This window comes from Oncorhynchus keta, chromosome 1, assembly GCF_023373465.1.
Source record: "Oncorhynchus keta strain PuntledgeMale-10-30-2019 chromosome 1, Oket_V2, whole genome shotgun sequence".
NCBI lineage: Eukaryota > Metazoa > Chordata > Actinopteri > Salmoniformes > Salmonidae > Oncorhynchus > Oncorhynchus keta.
This window is the reverse complement of record NC_068421.1, coordinates 71,910,762-71,923,566: the sequence shown is the minus strand read 5'-3', so window position 1 is coordinate 71,923,566 and position 12,805 is coordinate 71,910,762. Positions and strand designations below refer to the sequence as shown.

Sequence of the window (12,805 nt, the reverse complement as noted above, 5' to 3'; positions counted from 1 at the left end):
CAGAAAAACCATTGCATGAGTAGGTTTGTCCAAACTTTTGACTGGTACTGTATATAAAAATACATTATATAAACATTTCATTATAACAAATTAGTTCATGGTTATTGGGACATCCTAAGTATGTTTTCAAATGCAGATAAACAGCAGAGATGTTTTCAACTCTGGCATATAAAAAAAAACTCAGGTAGAGGTGCAGGACAGGACAGCCTTTCTGTGGGTTGACATCATTTATACAGAAGCTGTCTCCTAGAGAAACTGGGGGAAAGACGGGTGGGTGGTTAACGTGACAAACAATGAAATGCATATATTACATATTTAAACAACAATGCAGAACGTATTACTTTCTGAACAAGGTCATGGTTACCTTGGCGAACAGCCACATTGGCACTCAGCCTTGACAATTGACTTTCCTGAGAGGGGAGGAATAAATGATCATCAGAACTAAATCCAAAGTAGTCAATCAAAGATTAGACAAATAGATTTTTTCCCCTGAGACTAGACAAACCTTCAAGTCCAACAAATCGGCTGTATTTCTCTCTCTAGACAGCAGACATAGATGAAAGCAATGTTAGAAAATAAGACATACATTATAATTTCTCTTGGACTGCATGTACATTGTTTCTGTGGAAGACCCGTACCCAAGCAGGAGAGTGCTGATCAACATGCAGGCCAGGCCAGGAGCCTTCAGCTTTCCTGACTGCTACATTTGATGAGTGATGTTGGTGATGGGGGCTGTGGTGGGTATGAGCCAGACTGGCCCTGCGGGGGCTCCAGTTGTGGGAGTCACAGGAGATGTCCCACTGGTTGGAGGACAAATGGCTGTCTGAGCGGTTCTGGCACCTGAACATTTCTACCCTCTGGCGGAGGGATCCTGGGGAGTAAGCAAAGGAGCTATCCCTGTAACGTTTGGACTCTGGGGACTGTTCTTGGACCAGCTCCCTGCGACGCTTCTTCATGACAGAGTGGTGAGGAGACAGGGCCAGGGCAGCCAGAGCAGAAGAGGAGGTTCCTCTGGTGGTCTCTTCTCTCCTCTCACATGTACAGCAGGAGGAGGATTTGCCCTGACAGACAAGACTATGGTAGAGCTTCTGGAAGTCCTTGTCAATCTGCTTAGCAGAGTTTCGTAAGAGACTGACAGATGGGGAGAAGGAATCCAGGGAATAGTGTCGCCGGAGCCTTGGCTGGCCTGCCCCAGACTCATGATCAGATGATAATCTAGACGATTGGAGTTTCAGCTGGGAGGGATTGCAGGAGTCCAGGTGGTGGGGCTTCCTGGGTGGCATCAGAGGCCTATGAAGAGAGGAGGGTGAAGACTCAGGGGAAGATCTGGGCTCCACAGTGTTTATTTGATGATATCCAGCAAAGCCTGACTTGGGGCTTCTATGGTGGGCGTTAGATGCTGCACGCTGGCTGTCCCAGATCAGCAGTCTGGCTCTGTAGGGACTCTGTACTACTGGGGAGCGGTAGTCTGAAGACATCTCCATACAGACCACAGGGCATACCGCTGTGAAAAACCTCTGATGGGGAAATGTGGGTAGGGCACACTTCCTTAGAGATGGACTGCTCAACCCTCCTGCTGTGAAGGTGTCTTCAGATCTGGCAGGACTGAAGTCCAGGGTAGTATGTCTAACCCTGGGGGATGGGGAAGAGGGCATGGACACCATGAAGGTTTGGTTTAAGGGGGGCTCCTCCGGCTCAGGGCTCTCCTGTAGGGAGGAGTCTGCAGAGGAGAGAGAAGAGGGAAGGGAGGCTGCAGAGGAGGGAGGAGAGGAGTCTACAAAGGAGGGAGCAGAGAGAAGGGAGGGGGCTGCAGAGGGAGGGGAGGAGGCAGGACTGGAGCCTGCAGAGGAGAGGCGAGAGGAGAAGTCCATCACTAGAACAGGGTGGGACGGTTGTCCGTTCCCTGAATCTGTACCCTTCCTGTGGGACAGCCTCTCTGCTGGCCATTCCTGGAGGTTGACCTTGGTCTGTGGAGGAAGATGGGTGTGGGTTGTTGTCATTTTGAGGTTCAACTTTGGACTCTTGGGATTACCCACATTCAGTATGGTGTTCTGAGGTGTTTGGAGAAAGGATTGGCCATTGTTGAGGGTAGTCTTTCTGTGAGCAGGTCTGATGTTGAAGGTGCGGTTATTGAGGTTTCTGTTAGAGAACCACCTGAGCCTGTGGTACCTCCTCAAAACGCCTACAGCCACGTCGGACATATGTTGGCGCCGCCAGGCCTCTCCTACCTGGCTGACCATGCTGGGATACTGGTCCAGTAGAGTGCTACGATGACTGCTCAGAGAGCGCTCCAGCTCCTCTGGCGCACCCCACAGGCTACTCCTAGTCCCATTCAGTTTGGAATTATCCACCACTGATGGAGGCAATATAAAGACAATTTATTAAATGAGAAATGTGTAAATGAACATGAGAAATGTGTAAATGAACATGAAAAATGCTGTTGTAATTGTATTTGATGTGTTTACATTGACATGCTCAATATATACACTACCGTTCAAAAGTTTGGGTTCACTTAGAAATGTCCTTGTTTTTGAAAGAAAAGCTAATTTTTTGTCTTTTAAAATAACATCAACTTGATCAGGAATACAGTGTAGACATTGTTAATGTTGTAAATGAGTATTGTAGCTGGAAACGGCTGATTTTATATGGATTATCTACATAGGCGTACAGAGGCCCATTATCAGCAACCATCACTCCTGTGTCCCAATGGCACTTTGTGTTAGCTAATCCAAGTTTATAATTTTAAAAGGCTAAATGACCATTAGAAAACCCTTTTGCAATTATGTTAGCACAGCTGAAACCTGTTGTCCTGATTTAAGAAACAATAAAACGTGCCATCTTTATACTAATTGAGTATCTGGAGCATTAGCATTTGTGGGTTTGATTACAGGTTCAAAATGACCAGAAACAAATAACTTTCATCTGAAACTCGCCATTCTATTCTTGTTCTGAGAAATTAAGGCTATTCCATGTGAGAAATTGCCAAGAAACTGAAGATCTCGTACAACGCTGTGTACTTCTCCCTTCACAGAACAGCGCAAATTGGCTCTAACCAGAATAGAAAGAGTGAGAGGCCCTGTTGCACAACTGAGCAAGAGGACAAGTACATTAGAGTGTCTAGTTTGAGACAGACACTTCACAAGTCCTCAACTGGCAGCTTCATTAAATAATACCCGTGAAACATCCAGTCTCAACGTCAACAGTGAAGAGATGACTCTGGGATGCTGGTCTTCTAGGCTTGTCCTCTTGCTCAATTGTGCACAGGGGCCTCCCACTCTTTCTATTCTGGTTAGAGACAATTTGGCTGTTCTGTGAAGGGAGTAGTACACAGCGTTGTACGAGATCTTCAGTTTCTTGGCAATTTCTCACATGGAATAGCCTTCATTTCTCAGAACAAGAATAGACTGACGAGTTTCAGATGAAAGTATTTGTTTCTGGTCATTTTGAACATGTAATCGAACCCACAAATGCTGATGCTCTAGATATAATCAACTAGTATGAAAGGCCAGTTTAATTGATTATTTAAATAAGAACAACAGTTTTCAGATGTGCTAACAATTGCAAAGGGATTTTCTTATGACCAATTAGCCTTTTAAAATTATAAACTTGGATTAGCTAACACAACATGCCATTGGGACACAGGGGTGATGGTTGCTGATAATGGGCCTCTGTACACCTATGTAGACATTCCATTAAAAATGAGCCATTTCCAGTTACAATAGTAATTTACAACATTAACCAGGTCTACACTTTATTTCTGATCAATTTGATGTTATTTTAAAGGACAACATTTTTGCTTTTCCTTCAAAAACAAGGACATTTCTAAGTGACCCCAAACTTTTGAACGGTAGTGTCCATAAGTCACTAGGGTTAATGTTCAAATAATTTACTTACAGTGGCTGTTCTCTGTAGCCTGCTGCATAACAGAATCATTACTGTTGACAGGGCCAGCACCCTCATCTACACAATCATCGTTGGGATCATCCTGGTGGTATGAGATGTCCATCTGTTGAAAAACATGAGAAGTACATAAGCTACAGTCAGGGTTGGGTAGGTTACTTTCTAAATGTAATCCGCTAAAGTTACCTGTCCAAAATTGTAATCAGTAATGAAATTTTTGGATTACAAACTCAGTAACAAGCCGATTACATTCAGTTACTTTTAGATTACTTTCCCCATAAGAGGCATTAGCAGAAGACAAAAATATGTGTTTCTAATGGAATGACATCTATTGCAGGATAAATCAATGTTAAAGTTTACATAGCTGGCCATATATGGATGCTCAATTTTACTTTATGGGTTGGTTATGTGGGCTTCTTCAATCTAACCAATCGCTTTCTACAACAATAAATTATATGTTTATATTAATATATGATTTATAAGTCCAAAAATGGATGTAGCAACTACAGATCGCCCCTTTTAAGTCTATAAAAAGTGTGCGAGTTTGAGCGTGTGTCCACTCCTATGGATTTACTTTTTTTAATCAGCATGAATTAGACTGAGCGATAAAAGCCCAATTTTTATTCCATAGGCTGGGATCCGCACTATGCAGCTGTTGCAAGGGCACATTTTTCACTGGCTTTCCACTGGTTTCAAAAACAATGATTGATAGGCAGCTTAACTTCTTGAATTCAACCATTATTGGGTTACAATACACATTTATATATGTGAACAGCCATCCACAACAACCACAATCCGTAAGATGCAAATAGCTAAATCGGAGAGTATCAGTGCGATTTACATCAATGCGCTATGTAGATATCAATAATAAGTGATATACATATCACCGTAGACTACACCACTGCTGTCATCCTTACCTCCAAAGCAGTCACGCCATTGGAAGACATAGCTTGGACTGTAGCCTACCAAAGCCTATTTCTGCTCTTTTCCCGTGATCCATCAAACACATTTGGTGTGACATCATAGTGGTCTCAGACTTGCTCAGGTGGAACAAACTTAAAACTTGCACCTTTTTTAAAAGCTGATTTGAATGTCGTCGAGAAAACAGAGAAGTGTCAAAATAAAAAAAATTTGCGAGCATACTTTTTGAATTTAAAAGTAATCCTTGAAGTAATCATCTAGTTTTTTATTATTAAGTATCTGTAATCTGATTACAACAGTTTTGCTGGTAATGTAATGGATTACAGTTACCATTGGAAAAAAATATTTTTAATACATGTAATCTGTTACTCCCCAACCATGGCTACAGTAATGTGGGCTGTAAACATCTGGTTAGACAAGTCTCCAAAAAGACAGATCTGTTCTGCCCACAATCAGTTGTCGCTATATGTACCTTGAAGTCTCTAATGATGTTCTGTGGCCTGTGTATTTCAGAAACATCTGAAATAACAAAAATGACATAAATATACCTTCGGATCAATTTAACAATTAAGGGCTATATTCAATCCACGTCGTGGAAGTCCAGCTTTACAGCGTGATTGAAATGGAAAGGCAATGTTCCCACTTTGGCAGAAAGTACCTTTACATTTATATTGCAGAATCTGTAACGCTTCAGTGCAAATCTCACAGAGAAACAATGCGTTGTAGTTCCTACCTCCTAGTGACAGCTCTGCCAGGTCAACATCACTCTAAAGAGGAGGGGGAGTTAGAGGTGTGAGTGTGATCCAGAAACGTAAGAGATTCCTCAGAAAAAGTACCAAGTGGGCCTAAAATAATTAGCTACAGTACATAACGTCATATCTTACAAACCTTTGACAATCCCAGCTTTGATAGTTCCAACTCTGACTTGACCATGCATACTCTCACCTCTTCTCCATCCAATGACAAGACACATGGAAATACAATAATCAGAACATTGAGCCAACTCGGTTGTGTGCAGAATTTGTACCCATTAATATAAAACTAGCAACTGTATATCGTTGTTGACAAGGCTAAACAATTATTCAAGTACTGAGAAGCAGATAATATGTGTAACCATAGATAAGGAACATGGACACTGGAGTTTAAGAATTATTAGCTAACTAGTGTAACCATAAACGGACTGTTGTTTACCTTCGGGTGTTATGTCCTCCAGGTTCACCTCAGTCCCATTGTCATGCAGCTTTGAATACTGTTGTCAAGGAAAATTGTAAATACTGGCACAATCTGAGGTTTCATCTGTTACAGGCCTAGTAGTAGAGTGACATTGCTTACAAGCATTTCGCTACACCCGCAATAACATCTACTAAATACGTGTATGTGACAAATAACATTTGATTTGATGAGGGGGTGCATTGCTTGTGCATTTCGCCCCGTGGCCTCAAGAGGGACAGTAAAAGAAGGCTAGTTGGCGAGAGACTACTAGCTAGTTACAATAATACGATTTCAAAAATGTGCCTCTGCTCTGTGCTACTACTACTTGTTGGCTAACGCTAGCTGGGTTAGAGAACATCAATAGGGTGTCTTTGCTAATATGTTTGATTATCTAACCACATCGTCAGAAGAACACTAGCGAGCTAGCTAGTTACAATGCTAGCAGGCATCTGGCTAGCACGGTTAACGTTAATTATTTAGGTAACTATCAGCACATTTTCCACATACCTTTTGAACTATTCGCTCCAAAGTGTTACTGTAAATCTTGGCATTGCTCTTAAGCTTAGTTTTGACCACGTCATCCATGTCTTCAGACAACGTTTTATCAATTAAACATTACAATTGAAGCACTTCATTCCCCTCATTCGTTTGGTTCTCTTCGGGCCCAAAGCCGACGGACGTCTTACGTTAGTCTCGAAAACCCGACGTTGGCAACAAGGATCGGGTTTTCGAGATTCACGGACGTCGACTGCGACGTGAAACATTTTCAAATTTGTCGCAATAAAATACTAAATTATGATTGGATATTTCACGATGTGACGCAATATTTTCTACACGCTGTCATCTTCATGCGACAAAACGTACTGTAATGAAGCAGGCAGGGAGCAAGTCTCAACCCTCGACCTTCTAGCCCGCTAAAGACTTTGCCCCAAGAGCATGCTCAAGCGGAATAGTCGATATACGCGTTTATAAACCCAGGGTCGTTACACTACTCCCTCCTTTCAAACAGCGCGACCTCGCGCTAGTTTGCGATTCTACGTCTTTTAGGAACGCCCCGAAATACTTTAAAGTACTACTTAAGTTGTTTTTGGGGTATCTGTACTTTACTATTTATATTTTGACTACTTTTACTTCACTACATTCCTAAAGAAAATTACATACTCTTTACTCCATACATTTTCCCTGACACCCAAAAGTACTTGTTAAATTTGAATACTGTAATGACCTGACTAGATCATAAATGAACAATTGTCCAGACAGAGGCTTGAGTTTACGAATTGACGGTTTATTACACCAACTTTACACAGGCTACTGTTTGGGCCGTAGCACACGCCAAATAGATGACAGATAACCCACAAGCCAATCGTGACCTTCTCTTGTGAAACCCAGACGTAAGAGAGAGAGAACAAAGGCTGAACCTGGTCTTAACTTCCAATGCTCCACCCCCCTGCCCAACCCCCCTCCACGCCACTCCGCCAACAATACTTAGCAAGACAGAAAATGTTCAAATGTATATACCTATCAAGAGAACATCCATGGTCATCCCCACTGCCTCTGATCTGGCGGACTCACTAAACACAAATGCTTTATTTGTAAATGATTTCTGAGTGTTGGAATGTGACCCTGGTTATTGGTAAAAAAAAATGTAAAAGTTTAATTGTGCCGTCTTGTTTGTTTAATAATATAAGGAATTTAAAATTATTTGTACATTTACTTTGATACTTAAGTATATTTTAGCAACTACATTTACTTTTGACACTTAAGTACAAACATACAAACAAGTCAGTATCCCTTCTACATCAAGAGTTTACATATTTGTACATGTATATTTGTGTATGTCAGGAGACTTTATAGGTCAGACGGAGGATGAAACCATCCAGGAGGACTCCAACTTCCTGTTTAGTGGAGGCGACTCACTGCAAGCCCTGCATCTCTGTGATGACATCACCACCACCGTAGGAGTGACTTCATCTGGGCTTCTGGAGGCTATATTGGACGGATCCTTCTCAGACGTCCTGTACCATGTTGCCACAGAAACACCGACTCTCCAGTTAGAGCACAGCTGGACGTCCCATCCTGTGGACAAGAAACATCCAGCAGACCCTGTCTTCTCAGCACAGCCCAAGAGACTGCATATAGACCCTGTCTCCTCAGCACAGCCCAAGAGACCGCATACAGACCCTGTCTCCTCAGCACAGCCCAGAGACCGCATACAGACCCTGTCTCCTCAGCACAGCCCATACAGACCCTGTCTCCTCAGCACAGCCCAAGAGACCGCATACAGACCCTGTCTCCTCAGCACAGCCCAAGAGACCGCATACAGACCCTGTCTCCTCAGCACAGCCCAAGAGACCCTGTCAGCACAGCCCAAGAGACCGCATACAGACCCTGTCTCCTCAGCACAGCCCAAGAGACCGCATACAGACCCTGTCTCCTCAGCACAGCCCAAGAGACCGCATACAGACCCTGTCTCCTCAGCACAGCCCAAGAGACCGCATACAGACCCTGTCTCCTCAGCACAGCCCAAGAGACCGCATACAGACCCTGTCTCCTCAGCACAGCCCAAGAGACCGCATACAGACCCTGTCTCCTCAGCACAGCCCAAGAGACCGCATACAGACCCTGCACAGACACCACTGGGAGTTGTCATTTATTCTGTGAAGAGGGATTTAAGATGTACTGTGGTAAGGAGACCAGAGGAGGTTGTAGAGATGGGTCATTCAGACCCTTTGAGGACCATTGAAAACACAGACTCAGAGGGACCAATCATAAGAACAAGAAATACACTCACATAGGAAAAAAGAGAGTACAGAATCCAGCCACTCCCAGACATTTGGGTCCAATAAGAGGACATAACACAACCATTCCTAGGCAGTGGAAACCAATGAGCCCAGTGCTAGCAGTGTTATCCCTCTCCTTAGAGAGGCTGTGGGTCTGGAGATGAGGGTGAGCTTGCAGTCAGACAGAGAGGTGTGTGGATGCCTCTCCAGTCCTGCTGGTCCAGAGAGGAGGCCCCAGGGCCACAGTGTTCATTGGTTCCCATTCCCACATGATGCAGGCCCTGGACCTGTCACTGGGGGGCTGTTGTGTTATAGAGGGTCTCAGGACAGGATCGAATCCTCTGCTGCTGTGTCCCGATGTGGAAGACTCATCGTAGTTGGTCAGCATCCACATAAAGCATCTGTTTTTTTGGTTATGTTTAATGTAGTCTTCTATTCTATGTCTATTCTACAGTGTATATTGAGGATCTATGCTGTGTGTTATCTGTGTTTAATCTCAGGGTGCTCTGATGGTTGTGTGTGTTATCTGCGTTTAATCTCAGGTTGCTATGATGGTTGTGTGTCTTAACTGTGTTTAATCTCAGGGTGCTATGGTGGTTGTGTGTGTTAACTGTGTTTAATCTCAGGGTGCTATGATGGTTGTGTGTGTTAACTGTGTTTAACCTCAGGGTGCTATGATGGTTGTGTGTGTTAACTGTGTTTAATCTCAGGATGCTATGATGGTTGTGTGTGTTATCTGCATTTAATCTCAGGGTGCTATGATGGTTGTGTGTCTTAACTGTGTTTAATCTCAGGGTGCTATGATGGTTGTGTGTGTTAACTGTGTGTGCAGTCTGGGGAGACAGTGGGTGTTTTAGACTGGAGATGCTGTGAAGAGCTGTCCTACTGTGGACCCCCTCACAGGCTTGGTGATGGTGGGGTCGCAGGATGGCCACGTCTATGCCCTTGACCCACAGGTGTGTGTGTGTGTATGTGTGTGTGTGTGTGTGTATGTCAAGTGTAAATCTTGCATCACATGCTCAGTACTGTATAATTGTGTTTTTGTGTGTATTCTAGGTTCGGCAGTGTGTGTGGACGCACCACTGTGGGAGTGGAGATGTGTTCTCCTCACCCTGTCTCCATCCCTCTCTGACAGCAGTGTGTCGCCACCCTTGGTGGAAACTTCCTCTGTCTCCATTATGTGAGTGTCCATGCCTTCTTGCCTGCAAAAATCACAGATGCTTGTGTGTGAATGAGAAAAGATTCAAACTCTTTTTCTGTTTCAGGACACTGGTATTGACCTGTAGATGTATTCCAGGAAGACTACATTTTTCTCCATCCCAAGCTGCTTCATTGGAAACCTAATCATCAGCTCTGTGGATGGAAACATCTGCTGCCTCAGACACACAGGGAAAATGGTGAGAGGAAGAACTGGCACTAAGATAATGTCCACTTTTAGTCTTTCTCCTTAACATGGGGTGGCAGCGTAGCCTAGTGGTAGCTTAGTGGTTAGAGCGTTGGACTAGTAACAAGAAGGTTGTGAGTTCAAACCCCCGAGCTGACAAGGTACAAATCTGTCGTTCTGCCCCTGAACAGGCAGTTAACCCACTGTTCCTAGGCCTTCATTGAAAATAAGAATATATTCTTAACTGACTTGCCTGGTTAAAAAAATAAATAAAAAAATCTTCATTTTCACCAAGTAACTATTGATATTGCTCACTTATGTGTTTCATCTTTAATACTGTGTTTTCTGCTGCTGTGGCAGTATGTGACCAAAGGCACATACTGACAAGCAGAGCACCAGACAAGCAGAGCATTGTGTGTGGGTCACATGGTGGGTGTGTGTACTGTCTGAACTGTGCTGACGGCTCATTGATGTGGCTCTACCAGAGGGTGTACTCCAGCCCCTGTGTGTTTGAGGGGTCACCCTGAGGTATGGAAGGTACATTGGTGGGCCTGGCCTCCACAGATGGGACCCTGTGTGTTCTGAATGGAGAGAATGGACCTCTGAGAGGCTCTCTCTGCCCAGGGAGCTCCTCTCCTGTGGTGTGTAAGCGCTCCTGGTGGTCGAAAGACGCAATGACTTTGTGTACTGTGTGGAGCCGACAGATGAGCTCGAATAGTTTCCTGAGATGACATGTATGACATCATGTATTTTTGTACTATGTTATAATATTTAAAAGTAATATAGGAAACAAATGCAAACTATTGATACTAATTTGGAGGAGAAATACGACTTGAGGCTTTGAGTTCAGACATCAGTATTTAATTTATAATTCATAACATTTGCATCACTTTAAAGATGTTCTCATGAATACCTTTTTTAAGTGGGACAAAAAATTGCAATTATTACCCCAATTATTTTTACATACACCACTTTGTATACTACACTATTGCACACGACCAAATGTAAAATGAAAAAAAAAAAAAAATGACAAAGTGACTGACTGAGCCTTGCAGGCTTTTTTCTGACCAATGTCCTGGTAAAACCGCCTCTAACATACATCCATACTTACATCCATACATACAGATCATTACATTGAGTAGTGAGAGGAAGATAATGATGGAAGAAATATCCATACGCTATCAGTCACAGACAGCCCAGCAGAGGTTCTCACAGCAGGGCTGATTGGTTCAAATCACATTGAGGTAAATTAAGAGGATGTGATAGAGTTTAACTCGTCCAATGATGGGATTCAGAGAATGTGACTTTCCAAATGCTGGAGGACCATGTAAAGGCCTTATGGATCATCACATTAGCAGTGACTTGAGCACATGGGATGTTACAGCAGGCAGGTAGTCTCTTTCCATAGCAAAGCAAAATCCATGACACATTAGAATGGTGAGAATACTGTGCAATTCAACCACTTGAACCTTGGTCTTTAGTGCTGTGTTTCAGTGCAGTTGAGATTTGATTCTGACAGATTTTAGTGTTATTTTACAAACTGCGGTGATTTTCAAACAACTTTGTTAAGGGATTTAAAAAAAAAATATTTCCTGCAATATAGTATCTTAGACAGCTGTCACAGTCATCACAGGCACAGTGAGAATAGTTATACTAAGTACTGCTTTTGAATACAAGTTTTTTAAAAATAAGCTTTTGTACAACGCAGACAAGGCTCAGAGATTACAAATATATTGTTTCATCACTGTTAAAATCAGTGCTTGAAATAATACCCACGAGATAAGGTAACAGAAATATTGTGGTTCTAAGGGTGATACAACTGGGTGATCATCTGTCATGTTGGTTTATTGGTTACTGGTAGCCCTTAAAACACTGTTCCCAAAGTACCCTTGAATGAAGAATCTATATCCCTTTTCAGAACTGTGGGATTGATCTTTTCAATACATAAGCTTTTTTTTTCTTGTATTATGTTAAGTGCATGATCTATTTACAGCCGTGGTGCTTTGATTGGCTACTGTTGGGAAGTAAGGGTTGGGATTGGCTATTGCAAAGGCCAGCAGTGGCCATGATTGGCTACAGTAGGATCTTTTGACTTGTTGGAAGATATTATATAGTTGATAACATACAGCCAGGTAATCTTAAACTTTGTGTTTTCAGGTGTTTGTATAAGTGCATGCTTGTACTGAGTGTTCGTGTTTGTAAATGTGTGACTGTGTTTATATTATGAACGTGAAACAAACTTTTAATCATACAAGTACATGGTTATGGTGAAATAGGGGGAGGCTTGGGTTGAGGTTAGAGTGCAGGGGCAGATCAGGGGCAGAGAGGAGAGGTCGGGAGGGTTTGGGACAGGGGTCATAGTTCATGGGCAGTGTGTCTACAGTACTGATGCAGTGTAGAGGTTAGAGAGGAGGTTATTTGATGATCTGAGGGCAGTCACTCCAGGCTTTGGCCTTGCGCTTGGCCAGAGCTAACCAGGCCGGCTCAGTGGACACCTGGGGAGAGTCAGTGGACGGGAAGCGCATGGTCACCTCCTTCACTACAGGGGGCGATGGTGTGGAGTCTGCAATCTCAACTGTAACACAAGACCCAGAGAGAAAGGGTTATA

At 43.2% G+C, this 12,805-nt stretch overlaps 2 protein-coding genes across 4 annotated transcripts in view; both read right to left on the bottom strand.

The window, feature by feature from the left end:
* Positions 1–94: 94 nt before the first annotated feature.
* On the bottom strand, positions 95–7,107 carry LOC118392634 (serine/arginine repetitive matrix protein 2). 3 transcript variants are annotated; one of them, XM_035784678.2, is made up of 10 exons: positions 6,541–7,107; positions 6,013–6,070; positions 5,710–5,768; positions 5,555–5,588; positions 5,294–5,340; positions 3,895–4,006; positions 639–2,353; positions 506–539; positions 365–410; positions 95–255 (listed from the first exon to the last, which is right to left on the bottom strand). In XM_035784678.2, the coding sequence occupies exons 1-10, from the start codon at positions 6,616–6,618 to the stop codon at positions 225–227; spliced, it is 2,214 nt and encodes a 737-aa protein (XP_035640571.1). In that variant the 5' UTR covers positions 6,619–7,107; the 3' UTR covers positions 95–224. The 3 variants fall into 3 exon arrangements, with proteins under 3 accessions (XP_035640571.1, XP_035640582.1, XP_035640576.1); XM_035784683.2 differs by lacking the exon at positions 506–539 and having other exon boundaries at positions 187–255; positions 587–2,353; XM_035784689.2 differs by lacking the exons at positions 5,294–5,340; positions 6,541–7,107 and having other exon boundaries at positions 6,013–6,069.
* A 3,935-nt stretch (positions 7,108–11,042) lies between these two features.
* The window catches only part of LOC118392626 (capping protein inhibiting regulator of actin dynamics-like), a 41,724-nt gene continuing 39,961 nt past the window's right edge, over positions 11,043–12,805 (bottom strand). Inside the window, exon 9 of the mRNA XM_052460302.1 lies at positions 11,043–12,772. Within this exon, the coding sequence (XP_052316262.1) occupies positions 12,612–12,772 (161 nt within the window). The 3' untranslated portion in view covers positions 11,043–12,611. The remainder of the gene's footprint in view (positions 12,773–12,805) is intronic.

Bases quoted from the DNA above. Each gene is read 5' to 3' on its own strand.
- LOC118392634 (XM_035784678.2), bottom strand. From the start codon at position 6,618: ATGGATGACGTGGTCAAAACTAAGCTTAAGAGCAATGCCAAGATTTAC. The intron at 540-638 runs GTACGGGTCTTC...TCTGCTGTCTAG, and splicing joins ATCAGCACTCTCCTGCTTGG to AGAGAGAAATACAGCCGATT. The intron at 411-505 runs GTTTGTCTAGTC...CTCCCCTCTCAG, and splicing joins CCGATTTGTTGGACTTGAAG to GAAAGTCAATTGTCAAGGCT.